This window comes from Penicillium psychrofluorescens, assembly GCF_964197705.1.
Source record: "Penicillium psychrofluorescens genome assembly, chromosome: 6".
NCBI classification, from domain to species: Eukaryota; Fungi; Ascomycota; class Eurotiomycetes; order Eurotiales; family Aspergillaceae; genus Penicillium; species Penicillium psychrofluorescens.
This window is the reverse complement of record NC_133444.1, coordinates 1,206,213-1,224,164: the sequence shown is the minus strand read 5'-3', so window position 1 is coordinate 1,224,164 and position 17,952 is coordinate 1,206,213. Positions and strand designations below refer to the sequence as shown.

The window sequence follows — 17,952 nt, the reverse complement described above, 5'->3', positions numbered from 1 at the left end:
GCGCGATTATTGGACCTCCAGGGGATGAAGCCCCATCAGGTATACAGTCTAGACAACCACTTTGCGAGATTCTATACCATTTGACATATAGAAGACTTGAGACCTCGTCCAGAAGGGAAAGCCCGGGCCCGGCCCACAAAAACTGCCAGAGCAACCTTTTAGCAGAGCGATGATACCCCTAGATAGCCGCGCCAAAGGCTTTCCATCGCGTTCAATGCTTATAGGGGAACGAGCTTAGCCAACAGCAAACCGACTGCGCTCTCTAAGCCTCTTCCCGAACTTCCACAGAAACACTAGCCCCACGGCGCACAAAACTGTCAACCCTGCAAGAAGACTGACTCCACCATCCACTCCTAGCGCATTGAACATGGGCTTAGCAAACAGAATCGCTGCAAAGGCGAACACACTGCGGGCAAAGCTACTGGCCGCAAGTATGCTAGCGGCATATCGCGGGTAGATCATCGGGATGTATGAGAAGATGCTTTGCGTGACGAAGTACATCGCGAACATCAGGATTGCGAAGCCTAGCGTTGGAGCAATCCAGTGTACAGACGGGCGAGCAGACCAGGCTAAGCGGAGAGTCAGCAAAAGAACAGTCGCTCGGGTGCCAGAGGTCTTCCCACTGACCGTACAAGAAGAGGCCGCCCGGGATCAGCCAGCTAAAAATCATGCCGAGAACAAGGTGGTTCTCCAAATCTCCAACCGTGCGATCTTGCAGTCTGGGGAGCACACGTTTGATATAGATAGAGTGCAGGCCCACCGCAAGAACCCCCGCTGGAACGGCACCAAGGTATATAAGAGCGGTGGTCTCCGGCGAGAAGTCGTAGGCGACCGGAAATACGAGGGGGAAAGACTGCGCTGTCATCAGAGACATGGGCTCAAGATATCAGAATGGCAATAACATACCTCAAAGAATGTATAGTATATACCATAGATCAACGCAAAATATAGGGTAGTAAATAACAGAGCTGGATCTTTGATGTTAATTTCCCATGGCTTGATGAGCGCATCCCACAGGAGAGCATTGAAGTTAAGATGCTCTTTCTTTATTTGGGCTTCGGACTTGATTGTTGGATCTCCCCTCTGCTCCGCCAAACGCTTGGCGCGATAGTAGAGGATGGTGAGACCCGATGTCTCTGGCACTGTGGCGAGGAGCAGGAGGTAGGTAGGTCCAGCGAAGATCAGCAGCTCCCAGCTTGCAAATCTCCAACCGAGCGCCCTGACAGCAAATGATGATAGGGATGGCCCCAAAGCTGGTCCCATGGCTGTTGTAGCTGCCCAGATGCCGATTGCAAATGGGAAACTGCTCGGGCGCCAGATATCTCCCAAAGAGGCCCCTGACGTGGATAGAGGAGGAGACGCCATGAGCCCGATGAGAAAGCGTAGCACCATAAGCCCTGCATAGTTTTGAACCAAGGCTCCGGGGATGCAGAGCAAGAGAAACAGCAAGCCCGAGATGGCATAAGGTGGGTTTCGACCGACAGATGGAATTTCCGTGAGTGGCGAGAGCAGAAGGCATCCCGTACCGTACCCCAGTACGTACAGCGCTAACCCAAGTGTTGCCTCGGTCAGGCCGACATCAAACTCATCCATGATACCTTGCTCACTGGAGGTGTAAAGAGATGATCCAACATAGACCGTAAACGTATAGAGGCTGCGAAATAAGCAGGTGTTCAAAGTTGGCGAAAGGAAACGTTTCTTACTTGATTATGGTCGAAATCCACAATTTTTGACTAAACGACCAGTTCTGAGGATTATCGGGATCATCTGGTGGTGTTGGTGAGTAAAATTGTCTTCTAGAGCAGGGGGCATAACCCACTGTCACCACTCCATTGAACCAGCTTATAGGAGGAGTCTCTTTCTTTGGCTCTCTCGTCTGATCCTGCTCGGTCTGCTTTCTGCAATGTTGGAATCACTGTGTCGGGTGCCGAGTTTTCAATGTCCTTTGAGTTATTCCGGCTGAATGATATTGCCCCTTGAAAGGCAAGCTGGAAGAGAGTACCAGCAGAAGAATGCCTGAACATGTATTCCATGGTTGGCCTACTCAGTGCGCTCAAGTCTCTTTGCGTCAATATGAGTTTGCCGGTCCTTGGTCGTGGTCGTCTGAGGTTTTATATGCAGCGATCTCTATACGCGCTCCGGAAATTAAGGCTATACGAGGTGGCCAACGTCTAAGGTCTGGCCCTAAATCCGGAAGTAACCCCGAGAATTCCATGATCTTAAGTCCGCGAATGTAATCTAATGAATACTTTCAACATTGGAATACGAAATTCGCCCATTTGATTGACGATAAGAAGGGAGAAACCTGCGGGATCTAAACTCAATTGGGACAATCCACCTGGGCGGATGTCGGCCTCTGGCTGCTTAACCCAGTGGGAACTAAACCTTTTGTAGCAAAGATCCGCGGCGTTCGCGGAGTGAAGCAGAGTGACCATGGAAGATATGGCTATCAGGTCTCGGGATGACGTCAGCTTCACTCATTGTCATGAGTCCCAGTGCCAGCCTCTGCAAAACCTCGAACACGGCACCCGCTCAATCATGACCCCCCATGGAACCCGGCGGAGGACCAGCGCCTCTGCGCAAAGCCTGCCAGAATTGCACCATTGCCAAACGGCGATGCATTGTGAAACTTCCTCGCTGCGCGCGGTGCTCTGCGAAAAGCCTCGATTGCAGCTATGACCTGGAGCCGTTACCGTCAGAATCAAGGGAGAGACAGCCACCGATGTGGAAACGGACCAGAGCGGGCAGCGAAGGACCTGTGCATTGCTTGCTTCAGCGGCTGTCGTCGCAGGGAGATAATCCACCGCCAGCCATTGTGCGCATGCACGAAGACAGAGAGGGCATAGAGTATGTCGTCTGGATTTTGTCCATTATTCCAAATCTCGTGGTGACGAATGTTCCATCGGTATTCATACACCCCAAGCGACGTTTGTCACTTGGGGAGAACCCTCTTGTCACTGCCGTGGATAACCTCCGCCGAAAACCAAACTTGGGTCCGTCAAATGAATCTTTTCAGCACTTGCTTCGTATCGACCCAACGAATGGTCCTTTGGATGACGCCTTGACTGCGGTGCAGGCGTTGATGCTATACATGGTGGCGTTCATGTTTAGCGGCGACACAGCCACTCAGAATGCGACGAAACCATATTTCTGCCGCTTGTCGAATTGGATCGACACTCTTGAGATGCGCGCGCATGATATCACCACTCAAGGTTTGACTCCATGGCAAGGATGGCTCTTCGGCGAAAGCACTCGACGCACTATTCTCGCGGCACATATCTTTATCTGTGTCTTTAATAGACACCAGTACGAGCTATCTGACAAGAAGGTTTGGATGGAAGCTCTTCCCTTCGATGGACGTTTTGGGCTGTGGTTAGCTGAAACACCGCAAGCCTGGATTGCGTCAGCAGGTGAAAAGCGCGGTCAGGACGTGCAAACAAAACTAGTCTCCTGGCATGAGTTTAGTACAAACCGTCCAGTAATCCCAATGGGCCCCGATGGGGATATGTTCATGTCAATGATGCTGGTTTCACATAATGGGAAGACCGAGTTATGAGATAATGTATTGATTGGGGATGTACTGTAATGCATCACAGTAGTTTTCGAATTCACTTCTACAGTACCTTGACACTCTTCCGACTCGATTCCCGGAAAATAAATCCAAAATGCACAAGTCCTAATAGCACACTGTAAGCCTTAGGAGGCGGATATCAGATAAACTTTCCAACTAGGCTCAAAGGAAGATTTCGGTTTTGCGTTGTGAATTGAAGGTGGGAAAGGTTGGTTAAAAAAAGCGTTCTGCCCACCAAGGCCTAGCCGCTCGTATCAACTGACCCCCCAGCATTCTCGTGAGCACCTGCTGCATTTTATCTTCGTATTTCCTTAAGACTTCCCTTGATTTCATCGCACGAGAGAGTTTAAACCTCCATTTTCCAATCCCACAGCTCCTAGTTCACATCATAGCCCGGACACCCGAATATGTCGAGCAGCTTCACAGAATGCAATGTGCCCCGTTTTCAGGGACGAGCCACGTTTTTACACTCTTTCTCTTAGTAGCATAGGCATAGATAGACGACGGCTACTAAAGAGCGAAACTATATCCTATAGGCACTGTTAGCTAATATCGCTATCTAAAGTTGTTTCTATAAGGGGTCTCTAGGATAGGCGCGTTCTAGTAGGTATTCTTATATGTCGAATATAGGTGTATACATTAGTGCTCATTGGTCCGCTCTGGGCGCGTAGGTCCTGCCCTTCTAACTGTTGTGAACAAAAAGAAAAGTACATGCAACAGTCAGGATTCGCTGGTGGTCACCCACCCAACTACTGACTGACCGGCGTGTGGCTTAAGTACGGCTGAGCGGACGGGAAGCCCTGTTCTCCACACCCTGTGGTCGCATGTGCTTATCTATCATCACCATTTGGATTTTGGCAAGCTATAATTCTAGCCCAGAAAGGAAAGGTGAGTGCGCAACAGATCAAGTAAGAGTACTAAATCCTGTTCTGTTGAAGATAACATCATGTAACATAGACCCGACGGCGGAAGTACTATCATTGCAATATTAGGATTCTTCATTTTTGGTGAAGAAGATCTGGGGTAGTTCTAAGTCCCTATAGAGACGGAATATACGAGTAGAACTAGAGATATTATAGGAGATGAGATTGATAAAATAATCTAGTGAATCAAGCCATAAAGCGTAGCAAGAGAATATAGTATAGTAGTACTAACCTTACCGTATACCCTATGTATAGTCGATTTAGTATCTAGAACAAAATTCGTATAAGCGAGTCAACTACTTAAGGCGACGCCTAGACAATCTAATAAGTTAGAAATAATTCATTTCCTCCCTATATGTTGACTACTCGCCCTCTATAGATTCGAACACTATAGGTATATATAAGTATTCATGTATATTATTTATTCGGACTGATTTGAGTAAGTTGATGAATTTCTGAACAAAATTTAAATTCCATTTATAAGGAAATGAGTGGGGTAGAAAGACCCAAAAGGAAAAAGAAAGTAGTAACCAGGATATGTTTGAATCGAATGTGGACTGCGGAAACTGTGCGGAAGGCAGGGAGGCTCTAGATGCAGGGACGGTACTAGTGGTTTAGAAGAGACTAACCACGGAGCAACAATCCTTCCGACGGACTTGGGAGATGATTGTGCAAGAACTCCAGAGCTTTTTATAATAATTCATAGATGAAAAAAGGAAGGGCCGAGATCGGTCCTGAGACCAATATCAGCTCTCGTCATCGCTTACTGCTCATCTTCTGACTAAATGCTAGATTTTTACAATCAAAGATTTCATTTCTACTTTCTATTGACTTGATTTGCCCCATCCATTTAATTTATTCAATTTTTGACAGTGGGCCTGCTTCGACCTCCAATACATTCCAACGTGAAGTCACGACACGGCCTTCCTTGAGAATTGCCAGCAAATGGTCATCAGGCCGATCAAACACAGAGATATCGTCCAGAGGGTTTGCGTTCAAAATGAGCAAGTCAGCGGCAAACCCAGGCGCAACCTGACCGAGGAAGCTATCCTTTCCCATCATCCGGGCAGGAGTGGTGGTAGCGCTTCGAAGAATTTCCAACGTTGACTGTACAGTACTCCGAATGGCGAACTCCTTACTCTGGGCGTAATGCAAGGGCCCTAGTAGATCCGTACCAAAGCAGATATCCACCCCAATCTTACTGGCGAGCCCCAGAGCATGTAAGCCTTTGTCCAAGACTTCGCGGTTCTTTTTTGCAGAGACTGGGGGAAGGAATCCGCTGAACTCTGGAGCAGCCATGGTCGCATAAGTCACTAAAGTGGGAGTAAGAAAGACGCCGTAGTCCTTCATCATCATTGCCGTTTTTTCATCGAGGAGATTGCCGTGTTCGATCCCTTTGACTCCCTGCCTAATGGCCTGCTGGATCGCCTGCGGCGTATACGCGTGGCTGGTAACGTATGTCCCCGCATTATTGGCCACTGTGACAATTGCCTTTATTTCCTCATCGGAGAACTGAAGGTGTTGTACCTGGTCCGTTGGACTAGCAACCCCACCACCTCCCATGATTTTGATAAAATCGGAGCCTTGTCTCAGCTCCTCACGAGTGTATTTCAGACACTGATCAACCCCATCCACTATGCGGCCAATTCCGTTTACATGCCCCGCACAACATTCGTTAGGATCGTGTTGCTGCCGACGATCTCCATGGCCCCCTGTCTGAGAGAGGGCATGTCCAGCAATGAACAGCCTCGGGCCAGAGATGACACCTTCTTGGATTGATTCTTTCAGTGCAAGAGACGCCCCTCCGCAGTCTCTCACAGTCGTAAAACCACGGTCCAGCATGGACTTGCAAACGCTCGGTTGCCGTAGAACACTTTGATTGTTACTCAATTCCTTCATTTCCCGAAGGTTTAAAGATCCAGGGACTGCAGAGATGTGGACGTGGCAGTCAATCAGGCCCGGGCTGATGTATTTACCCTTCATATCGATCTGCACAGCATTGGAGTCAACATTGTCAGCAACCTCTCCCCCCGTTGTATCAATCGACGATACAAGGCCATTGGAAAGTGTTATGGCGGCGTTTTCAATGACTTTCCCGGAGACAGGGTCGATTAGGTTGACAGATGTAAAGATGTACGTCCGCTGGGGACCTGGAAGCCATGGCTTCACAATATGTTGAAGGTCGAATTGAGCAACTGACATGCTTGCGAATGTGATAAGAAAAGGAATTGTAGGAAAGGTAATCTTCAATAAGGTGAGCGCAAATCAAACATGAAGTACTGGGGATTGGGCAGCTACTCTATAGCAATTTAAGCAAGAGACAATTACTAGCCTAAGTGAAAACATTATCTGTGCCAAGGGTCGCCGTTTCAGCAAATGGTGGAGCCGCGGGAACAGTTCCCGCATATCAACATCGCCCCGGCGGCAACTGACTCGAGGCTGCGGGTACTCGTACCCGCAGCCTCATGCCACGCAATCTAGCATAGAGCCTATTCTATCCATTTTAATTGGTCATCGGGAAACCGAGCCTGTAGTGTTCTATTATTTTAATAACCATTGGCCCAGATAAGGTGTTTCCATGGATATGGAGAACTGGCACCCCACGCAGTCACCGGGCCGGGTCTTTACAGTTTGGGTCTTACCGAACGCGGGGTCCGGGAGACACGCTAGTTTTGTTAGGTATAGGTATAAAAGCTGCTGAGCATACCCATGCCCCTTTGCCTTGTTGATACCTCGAATGTTGTGTATTTAAAATATCATTGAGCTTGTCAATCAAGCATGCAGAACCAATCAAAAAGCGAAACCACAGATATGACACCGAAGGAAGAGGAGTCAAAGACTGCTCCTCAGTCGGAGACGCTCACAACATTGATTGATCTTGATAGTGAAAGACGTGTGAGAAGGAAGATTGACTGTGTGGTTCTGCCATTGGTAAACGACTATGCCTTCTACATTGTGTTATAAGTAAGGCGACGCTAACATTGATATACTAAGATGTGTTTGGTCTTCTTTTCTCAATGTAGGTCGTTATACCTTGGTGTCTAAATTTACAAGATTAATAACTGAAACTGCCTCCCCGGTGAAAACATGCTGATGTCCCGCATTTTAGACCTCGACAAGCAGAGCCTCAGTTATGCTGGTGTATTTGGTATGATGGAAGATTTACAACTTCACGGAACTCAGTTCTCCTGGTTGGGGTCTATTTTTTACGTTGGGCAATTGGTGGCAGAGTTTCCGGCCATGTACCTGATGAGCCGCTTGCCTCTTGCGAAATTTGTTGCTGTCATAGTGTAAGCTTGAAGATTCCATACAAACATCGTCAAAAGCTGACTGAGTCAAGAATTCTATGGGGTGCCATCTGCATGGTGGGTTCCCTACGTAGACCCAAATCTACATGCGCTCTAGAACTAACTGAATTTGAATCAAAAGTGTCTGGCAGCTGCAACGACTTTCCGTTCGTTTATGGGTGCTCGATTTGCCCTAGGATTGGCTGAAGGTGCCGTCTCGCCTGCCTTTGTGACTCTCACCAGTATTTGGTATAAGAAGAAGGAGCACCCATTGCGCATTGGGTAGGATATCTCACATGAAACCAATCTTGACCTTCCCTTATCTGACTAACAGTTATGGAAATCCAGTTTATGGATCAGCTGCAATGGACTGGCTCAAATCGTCGGCGCTTTGATGATGTATGGTCTCGGTCACAAGAAAATGGCCATTGCCCAATGGAAAGCTATGTTCATCATCTGTGGTGCTCTTACGGCCTTTCTTGGCATTCTTTTTTTCTTCTTGATGCCAGCTGGTCCCGAAACAGCTTGGTTTCTCAACCCTCAGGAGCGACTGATAGCAACGCAGCGTATGCAAACAGAAACTGAAGGGGGCGACCAGACAGATTTCTCTATTCCACAGTTGAAAGAAGCGATGACGGATATCCGGGCCTATCTGAGCTTCCTGTTTGGTGTTCTCATGACACTACCTGCGCCAGTTATTGCGGTAAGTCTGCAGTTTCTTAAATGGATCTAGATCGTATGCAGTTGCTGACAGCATTTGGATGGAAGTTTGCTTCACTCATTATATACTATCTAGGATACTCTAATTTCGAAACCATGCTGTACACTTCACCCACGGGTGCGGTGCAGATTGTATTCATATGGGTCGGTATTTTTCTCTGCTACCTATGGCCGAATCGTCGGTGTGCCATTACGATTGGGCTCACAATAGTCCCACTCACTGGAATTATTCTGCTCTTTGTGCTTCCCTTGTCAGCAGGGTGGGGTATGATTGTTGCATCATGGTTGGTATGTAAATGACAGGATCTGAAGCTTCCTGCTAGGGTTGGCTAACTCCATTTTCCCTTCCATAGGCCTCTGTAATCTCAAATATTTTCTCAATTTTGCTCAGCTTAAACGCCTCCAATACTCGTGGAAACACGAAAAAATCGATTGTTAATGCTCTATTTTTCGCTGGCTACGCCGTTGGTGCCATTTGTGGACCACTGCTCTGGAACACCGAATATGCACCCAGGTATCGCAATGGCCTCGTTTTGGCTCTTGTTAGTTGGATTGTGTTCATTCCGACCGTGTCGGTATATTGATTTTCGTGTGTTTACGAGAACAAGCGTCGATATATAGTCGAGGGGGGCATCGGCGAATATGTGGCTGATATAGCTGGAAAGGATTTGACCGACAAACAAGACAAGCATTTCCGATACACCCTTTGATCTATTTCGCTGCCCGTTGAGCATGTTCGAAGTATCGAGTGGATGTGAATTATTAAATGTGGAGACAAGATCAATCAGTTTAGTTTACGGAGATCATCAAGAAGACGTTTCTCAAACTGACCTGTATGTACTTCTGTTGAGAAACAGATAACACTTGCGCGTACCGATCTGGCCAGCTTAGCGAGCAGGCCGTCTAACTACCAGCGTACAGATATTCACAATCACAATCTAAACATAAAACGTATAATGGACTGAATCTGCTCAAAACTTTATATATCAGGCATCTCTTGATATTGATGACAGCCAAATGCATTGTCCACACAGACTTGCCGCATATACCGCAGCGCGGCTGCGTCGAGACTTTCGACCGTTGATTTGACTCTGGCGTGGTACGACTTAACATTGTAGATCTGGGTTATTGGTCGGATGCTTAGATTGTTGCTCTTTCAAGAGCCTGAATCTCACAAAGTACTCTATTTTCATTGCTAGAGAAATTAAAAAAAAAAAAAAAATGAAAACGGGGTGGTAGAAGGTGACGCATTCGCTGTGCTGGCTGCTCACTATGCACCCACGTTGTCCCAATCTAATACCTGGCTCGAGTAAAGACTGTCGAGCCCAAGTAGGTGCAATTCTGTAAATGAACAATTCTCAAGGGCAGTCTCTATGTCATCAAAGAGGGCCATACTGGGCACTTCTTCGTCACATCGGCGAGGCGAGAGGTCCACGTCTTCAGTGTCAGCCCCTGAATGTGAAGCCACGGAGATAGAATCGGGCGGATGGGAAGGCTTCATTGATGATTGCATGGAAGTGTCTCGGTTTTTTGGCGTGTCTCCAAACCCCAGAGAGTCTGAGACTCGCGTAGAGCAGGATGTTCCATGGTCTCGGCGGTACATTGATGCCAAAGCCTTGTTGACAACCACCTGAAAGTCGTTGACATACTTAAGGGTAGTTTTCGCAAAGTCGCTACCAGTGGCCATATATCGCAAAGCATCCATTGCCTTTTTGACTTTCGAGTATGATGTGAGACGTGGGTACAGGATACTTTCCAGGAGAACGACAACGGCTGCGGAACTGCAGGTATGGAAATCAGTGTGAGAAAAACGACCCAGTTGCCCGCGAGTTCTGAGAAGATCAATAAGGTCAATTATCCGCATAGCATGTTCGACGCAAGATTCTGATAATTTATGATATTCCTCGTTGATCCCATAGTCACTTTTGCTGGACTCTGTCTTGCTAAGAAATCTTCGTACCCTATCGATCAAGGCAGCGCGACCGATATAGATCCATACCATAGAGTAGTGAAGCTGCAAATGTACATTTAATCGCAAAGAGGTACCATTCAGTGTTGTCAATTGAGCTGGTAGGGTCGCCTTCCAAGACAAAAGTTGACTTCGGATATCTTCTCTCGAACACTTGTCTAAGGTCCTGTAAAAAAGTTAGCATGTCACTTACATGGGGGTGTGCTGCCTTCATCGAAATCACGATTCGCTTCTAATCTTGAGCATATTGTCTGGTTAAGTAATAGAGTTAATTTTGTATATGCTAGCAGTCTTTCGGCTCTGTATGAAAATAGAGTATCCAGGTCAGGCCGTCTCTGGGGGAAAGGGCAGTCGATATCCTTGCTCTGAAGTGTCTCGGGGTAGCCAAGAGAGAGAGCAACCCGTCTAGAATGTCAATAAGGGATTATTTAGAGTCAAGGACTAGACAAAGGATCATACCTTTCAATGCTGTATGTAGTCCAGAAAATACGATTACTGACTTCTGAAAGTGTCGGGGATAGATCTGAGCGTGCCGACTTTCGGTGAAGGCCGAGGCAGATCGCGATGCGTAATGAAAGACCGAGATATGTGTAGCAGGTGTTGGTGTTGTGAATTGGCAGAACATACAAGGCGAGTAATAGACAGCTCAGTAGGCCTTCTAAGGACGGAGAGGCTATAATGTGAGGCACAAGTTTCTGCGCATGCTGGAAATACCTCGTCCCCGGAATTCCTGCCTGGGCTGTAGTCATGGTTTCTGAATCATCCAGATGATCAGCCTGGTCGAGATGAACAAACTGGCTTCCCATGGCGAAGACTGCCAAGGCCAAACAGATGAACTTGGGGCTTGTCAAAGTCGGTGAGAGCCCGCTATCATATAATCCGAATAACTGGTCTCTAAATGAGGGTTCGTCGAAATAGTACCAGTTCGCCTCAGCGTAAGAAAAGAAAGCTGAAACAAGAGCTTCGGCGTCGGGATGAGAAGGAAAATCTTCGAACATCCGACCTATGAGGACGTCCTCATCTCCGTAATATGGTTCATCTGTCGGGTAAAAAGAGGTCTGGTTGAGAGAAAGAGTCAGCGGTCAGAAAGGGCCTCCAGAACGAGATCAATTGCCATATAACATACAGCATCTTCTGTGAATTCCGGTTTCTTAGATTGGGATACAGCCGCAGTGGCAATCGCAAGAAAATCTCTATGCGCCAACATATCATCACCTCCAGCTAGATTGTCGGTCAGAGAGAGTACAAATTTTGAGCCAATTCTTGCCATACTAGGGTTTCGGGCTTCCTCTTTGGGGTGAAAGTTTTCAGAGGTGGATGTAGATCCATGAGGCCATGAGTGTCTGGCAGTATGGCAAAACGCACAGCCCTTCTTTGAAGACCCCTCGTCCCCAGAATTTCGGCCCCAGTCTGTAAGTATCTTCAGGAGAAAAGAAGAATGGTGTTCTTTCAGACCAATCTCTGGATATGACTTGTTAAACTGTGCCACAACATCCTTATGGTCAATGCTAGTTTGGCTGCGAAGAGTTAGATCGTATCACAAAGAGGGGAAGGGTAGTTTTCCTATACTTACCGAGATGCGGATGAAGATGATCTATCCTCATCCGCCTCAAAGATGCAAGTCAGGTTGCTGTTTCTACAATTCCGACATCTGTCTAAAGATCCCAGTATGCATCGCCGCTTGCGTAGGCGGCAAGAGGTGCAGGCTTTGACGGTTCGTTTGCGTTGATCCAAAGGAACTTTAGGACGCTGACGCTTGGACGAGCGCTGCTGGACAGATTCAGACATGTCTCAGATGCCACTCCACCCACCGTTATACTATATGGTTGGCGCTGGTGATCTTATGTAGTCAGTCGATGAAACCGAGGCTCTGTGGAGAAGCGGTTTCTTGGAAAGCTTGGAAAGCGGTCGGAAAGACCTCCTAAGCTGGCAACTCGTCCCCACTTTCTTACAGTCCTGATTGGTTCCTTCCGACAACCCGAGATGACTGTCCATAATTGGTCAACTAGTGGGCCGATTAGTTAGTGGTGGTCGGCCGGGAATTACGTTACTTATCCTGACTCTCGAATCCGTATACCTAAAACGTCCGCCCCGCCTATCTCGCTACTCTTGCGACTTATTTTCGAGGTCCATTTTGCGCCTGTCTCTTTTCTGACGAAGTAATTTCGTCATACTAGAAGCTTTTTATCTTTCGTGAGAGGTCTTGGGCACTATTATAGTGAGATAGAGGGTTCGAATGAGCTAAAAGGGCAGGAAATTGGTTCGATGCTACTTATAGAAAGTAAGACTGAACCATACTACAGCCATTCTCGAAATCGGCTTGACTGATACACATTGAGTTATTCTTCCCTATCCCCGTCGCCAAGGCTTTAGCGCGGATAAAATATTGAGCAAACCGCATCAAAATGAGGACCGGATGTGCCTGCTGTACTTTTGTAGACCGGGCCGTGCGTGTAACCCGATGATATTTCATAGTCGTAAATCCGTGGTTGTTATTGATGTGTCTCTTTCTCATGTGGACGCTGTTTGCTATCGGATCCTTCACCAGTTCTTTCTTTCATCACCTCCGCTCGCAACGGCCGCTCGCTTTCCATCTTTCATACGGCATCTTGTGGATGAACTGGAATACGGATAACTCTCAAATCAAGAGCACTTTGACTCAAAACCGCCATACGGACATCTATCACCCAGGTTTTGGATTCTTAGCACCCCACATAGATGTTCCTCGTTTCTAGGAGTCCGAAAGACATCATAGCTCTTTTCTTCTGGGATGAGGTCCAGGTCTTGGTAACGACATCCAACGTCAGACGGGCCCTTATAGCTGAATGATGGTCCAAAAATACCACTCTCCAACGAGCTAGGGAGCAAAATGCCCATTTGCGAGAATATTACTATATTTTCATAGTTTGTTACATTCTCTGTCGTATCATCTAGTTCACGTTGGTGAGACTAGGTGTGACAAAAGGATTGGGTTCAGACGGATACACTACAAGCAATTAGCCATTCTATTATAACACCCTTTATGAGAGTATGGTCAACTTCCTGCGATTAACCTGTCCTAGCGACGCGGTACGCAAGTGGTCTAGGAATAGAATTATTATCGAATCTTTAGTCCGGATGATGATATTCCTTATCATATACAATGTCCCACTTTTCAGTCGTTTATTGTTTAATAGGCATAGGAATGTTAATGGACTTGTGGTAATTTGCAGGCAAGGGCGGATGTAAAACATTACGAATTCTGCAGGAAAAGGTAAGGGGCTTGGGGGGGCTAGGTAGGATCGCTGTTAACTGATGTAAGTCTAGTATGTCATATCATACTTAGGACTATATAACCTACAGATGATGACCTTAGGAGTGAGCATTCGACAGACACCAAACATAGCAATTAAGAAAGACATCAGTCAAAAGAAGGGTTTGGCGTTCGCTAACCTAGCCTTGTTAGAAAAGATTAATAAACTATTTGCCTGCAATATTGGAGAATACATCAACTTGCCACAATTAGTCGTTGTTGGAGACCAATCTAGTGAAAAGCTCGGTTTTAGAAGGCTTAACAAAGTTAAAATTTCCTCGAAACAGTTCTCTTAGTAGCATATGCATAGATAGACGACGGCTACTAAAGAGCGAAACTATATCCTATAGGCACTGTTAGCTAATATCGCTATCTAAAGTTGTTTCTATAAATAAGGGGTCTCTAAGATAGGCGCGTTCTAGTAGGTACTTCTTATATATGTCGAATATGGGTGTGTACATTAGTGCTGGTTGGTCCGCTCTGGGCGCGTAGGTCCTGTGCCCTTCTAACTTTTGCAAACAAAAAAACAAAAGTATACATGCAACAGTCAGGATTCGCTGGTGGTCACCCACCCAACTACTAACTGACCGGCGTGTGGCTTAAGTACGGCTGAGCGGACGGGAAGCCCTGTTCTCCACACCCTGTGGTCGCATGTATTAGATTTGCAGTTTGTGAGACTCATATCCTAATTGTCGCCAGCCCTTGCTCATATTCTGTAGTAGGCACATTGCGGATCGTCTTGGCATTGCCTCATCGTCATTCCTTAAAATACGCGAGTCTGAGACGTTTGAGAGCAGATAGGCGGGAAGTTCGCTTGTCTATTAGGTTTGCTTTAATTGGGAAAAGCCCAAACCTAATAATAACTAGAGGAGTCTCATCATGCTACTTCAGGCGAACGCTATAGTGGCCTCCTGGCAGGTCCTCGAACCTCAACCCGTCTGTAGATGAAGTGGGTTTAACAATACCATTGGGTCCCCGCACAACCACGGTTGCCGGCTTGCAAGACAAGATCAATGTCCCTGATGTCGCACTGGGCGTCTTGAAAGTTCCAGTCACGGCGCCACTGCTATCATCGGTCTTCCAGAGGGCAGAAAACTGTCCTAGTGGGGTCTGGTAACCACTTTCGACTCGTTTCAAACCTCCAAGTTGAGGCTGCATTTTCCATTTCTTTCCTGCCGCGGACATGATCTGCAAACCGGCCGCGTAGAAAGTCAGACTTGATGTCGGGCTAGTGGCCCAGCCATGGGCGTGACTGATTCGATCGTCATTACTATACGGCGCATAGTGCAAATCTCCGTTCGTAGAGTAACCCTCGATCAGGCTACTGTTGGTCATACGCGGATCGTCGAGCATGAAGTCGGCCCACATGAACTCAATAAGATCAATAGAGCGCTCTGGGAATCCGGCCAGGAAGTGCGCCTGTAATTCGAAACCACTCGCGAACGGGGAGACGGTCGCGCCGGCCTCTGGCGCCGGAGCACCGTAGGGCCTGACCCATCGGTTTTGAAGGGCCGCGCTGATGTCGGCAGCCCGCTTGGCATCGACAAGACCGGCCATGATGGCCCATGAGTTACCATCTTGCGGGTGGACGGCAGCCGCGGTTTGATTCGCATCGTTGTCGAAGAAAAGGTTATGGGTAGGATCCCAGAGTTGTCCGTTCACGGCAGCTTTGATTCCATGCATGGCTGATCTCCAGACATTGTCCAGGCTATGGTCACCAAGCGCTTCTCCAAGCTGTAGGCTGATGTCCAGAGTATGGTATAGGATTGCATTGGCCTGAAATTCTCCCGAATTAGGGTTCATGTACGTAGCAGTACCGGGACTTGGTTACTTGCCTCGACGTTGTGGCCTCCCATGCCGGATCGCAACCAGTCATTGGAACTCGTGACGTTTGCCATGCCAGAGTCGTCAATTGTCCCTACGCTCCAAGAAATGGCCAGCTTGTATTGATCCCAATAATGGGTTAAGTAATCGACATCTCCCGTGTATAGATAGTAAAGGTGGAGGTCTTGTAGCGTGTAGAGATGGTAGGTAAAGCTGAAGGGAAAGTTACCGGGGCTCGTGGATGGGGATCCGACCCAAGGTAATTGTCCATCAGGCTGCTGGAGGATGAACAAAGAATCGATTGCGTTTTTGATAGCGTCTAATCTGTTGGTAGAAACGAACACAGATGGAGCGGAAATAACCACGTCGCCAGGCCAAACTAGTCTGTCTCTCTTCGCCCCGTCCATGAGGACTGAGGTACCATCTATGTTTTGGTATTAGAGAGTTGAGCAAGAAGACTAGGTGGAAAAGAAATAGACAAGGAAGGTCTCACTAGCAATGGTGGCATTGAAGTACCAATCAGTGCCTGATACACCCAGGGCATTTCCTGTAGTTGGGTCGGCAGTGCACAGCTGATTGGTGTACGCACCCGCGTACCAGACACGGTTCAACTTTTCGCTGTCGCTATTGAAGTAGCCTTGGTAGTCTCTCAGGCTCTCCATCTCTGGCGATGCAGTAAAGTTCACTGACAAATCGCCCAAGGAAACAGATCCGGTAGAATTGTGCCAGATGCTCATATATCGAAAACCACCGCGTTGATGATATTTATCAGCATGATATCGGCCTTTCTGAGGAATCTTGAACCACAGTGGGCTGTCGTATGTAGCACTTGCCGCTGCGTCGCAGTGGTAGGGGCTAATCCACATGGAGCTTTCGGTGAAACTGAACCCAATGTATTCATCCGAACCGGAGACGGAGCGGATATCGAAGTCGACAGTACCAGCTATATTCTTGCCAAAATCAAGGGTGATGGAGGAGTTTTGACCCAAGACTACACTCTTGGAATTGTGGTTGTTGGTACAGAGTGTATCGGGGTTCTTGACGTCGCCGTTAGTGGCATACAAAGAAGCACACTTCACGGTGCGGTCTTCTGGGGCAAAAATGTATTCTTTGAACTTGGTTGCCATGGCCCAATCATACCAGAGCAGGGACGCTGCGAGGTGGCGGATTATTATTCCACGCATGATGTTGTAGGAGAACCGCAGTATGCTATAAGGTGTTTGTGCTGATACTTCGATGGTACCTGAAGCCGCTTTATAGCACAAATACTTTCGCAGCTCCACAGCTCTCATAACGAATCGGGATGATATACACCGAGCATCAAGTCCCTTGGCGGTGTCATAATATTTTCTATTGGACTGTGTTTCCGCCTTTACGAGCCGAAACAGGAAAAAGTGAACACTATTTATTACAGCTGACGCTTTGACAATGCTTTGATGATTAAAACCTCTCCCGGCTATGTGGCTAGAGGTGTGGTGTGCTGATAGACATGCTTAAACAACCGTTATGCAAATCGAAGGCATAATATCCTGCTGCAGTTCCAAGCGTTTAGCAGGCACATAATTCCCGAATTGGGAACGGAAAGAAATAGTGGATAATGGCGCGAGAGTTCGATTTACCCCGCCTCAATTTCTCACTACTTCCCCAGCTTCTCCACACGCAGACTATTCAAGATTTGGTTCCTCGAGCAAGATCCCTGACATGGTATCAAACTATCTTCTATTCTGGAATGGACAGCCTCGGCAATGGCTCTCGGACTGGTTTGTCTACTCAAAAAAGGTTGTAGCAACATGACACCGGCTGACCTTGGGCCGGCAATTGCTTCGCTGATCATTCTCCCGATCCCGAATGTCCTCTCAGTCAAATTAGCAGATACGTGGAGAAATTGCGGGGAAATTTGCATGAGAGTCAGGGTTTCGGTCTAATTAATCCACGTTTTCCTGTTCTTGTTCGCTCTTCTTAAACTCGGCAGCGTAGACTAACCCTAAATATGTTAGTAGGTGCCGGCAGAATAACTTACGTGGTACGTGAACGGGATGGAGGTACTACCAAGCCACTGCCGTGCGTTCCCAGGAACCATCGCTTGCTCCTAGAATCGCATAGCGTGTTCCCAAGGGACCCTGCTTTATTCCCAGGGACCACCATCTCTCCCAGGAAAGAGTTTTGGATCTTTCGAGAGCTGACCTGTCTGATTACAGGAGACATTCTGACTCCCGGGATGAGAGATAGCTATTGTCGCCTGACTAAGTAGCATTTACGCAGTTGCTTGTATACCATGTTCTTCTAGCGGGAATTTAGTAGTAGAGACTCATGTTCTATCTCCAACTGTATGTCTATGCAAAGGATGCTTTACAAATGCAGAGTCA

At 47.4% G+C, this 17,952-nt stretch overlaps 6 protein-coding genes across 6 annotated transcripts; 2 read left to right on the top strand and 4 right to left on the bottom strand.

Moving 5' to 3' along the window:
* Nucleotides 1–234: 234 nt before the first annotated feature.
* PFLUO_LOCUS8989 (uncharacterized protein) lies at nt 235–1,263 on the bottom strand (the record flags this gene model as incomplete). The annotated part of the gene is made up of 3 exons (XM_073786769.1): nt 235–569; nt 628–853; nt 907–1,263. 3 exons carry the CDS (start codon nt 1,261–1,263, stop codon nt 235–237), a joined length of 918 nt encoding a protein of 305 aa, XP_073642992.1.
* Nucleotides 1,264–2,548: 1,285 nt separating this feature from the next.
* Nucleotides 2,549–3,556, top strand: PFLUO_LOCUS8988 (uncharacterized protein; the record flags this gene model as incomplete). The annotated part of the gene is made up of 1 exon (XM_073786768.1): nt 2,549–3,556. The coding sequence occupies one exon, from the start codon at nt 2,549–2,551 to the stop codon at nt 3,554–3,556; it is 1,008 nt and encodes a 335-aa protein (XP_073642991.1).
* A 1,793-nt stretch (nt 3,557–5,349) lies between these two features.
* PFLUO_LOCUS8987 (uncharacterized protein) lies at nt 5,350–6,057 on the bottom strand (the record flags this gene model as incomplete). The annotated part of the gene is made up of 1 exon (XM_073786767.1): nt 5,350–6,057. The coding sequence occupies one exon, from the start codon at nt 6,055–6,057 to the stop codon at nt 5,350–5,352; it is 708 nt and encodes a 235-aa protein (XP_073642990.1).
* A 1,524-nt stretch (nt 6,058–7,581) lies between these two features.
* On the top strand, nt 7,582–8,514 carry PFLUO_LOCUS8986 (uncharacterized protein; the record flags this gene model as incomplete). The annotated part of the gene is made up of 4 exons (XM_073786766.1): nt 7,582–7,784; nt 7,835–7,859; nt 7,924–8,063; nt 8,130–8,514. The coding sequence occupies 4 exons, from the start codon at nt 7,582–7,584 to the stop codon at nt 8,512–8,514; spliced, it is 753 nt and encodes a 250-aa protein (XP_073642989.1).
* A 6,130-nt stretch (nt 8,515–14,644) lies between these two features.
* On the bottom strand, nt 14,645–15,660 carry PFLUO_LOCUS8985 (uncharacterized protein; the record flags this gene model as incomplete). The annotated part of the gene is made up of 2 exons (XM_073786764.1): nt 14,645–15,538; nt 15,586–15,660. The coding sequence occupies 2 exons, from the start codon at nt 15,658–15,660 to the stop codon at nt 14,645–14,647; spliced, it is 969 nt and encodes a 322-aa protein (XP_073642988.1).
* Nucleotides 15,661–16,044: 384 nt separating this feature from the next.
* Nucleotides 16,045–16,713, bottom strand: PFLUO_LOCUS8984 (uncharacterized protein; the record flags this gene model as incomplete). The annotated part of the gene is made up of 1 exon (XM_073786763.1): nt 16,045–16,713. The coding sequence occupies one exon, from the start codon at nt 16,711–16,713 to the stop codon at nt 16,045–16,047; it is 669 nt and encodes a 222-aa protein (XP_073642987.1).
* Between the last annotated feature and the right edge of the window lie 1,239 nt (nt 16,714–17,952).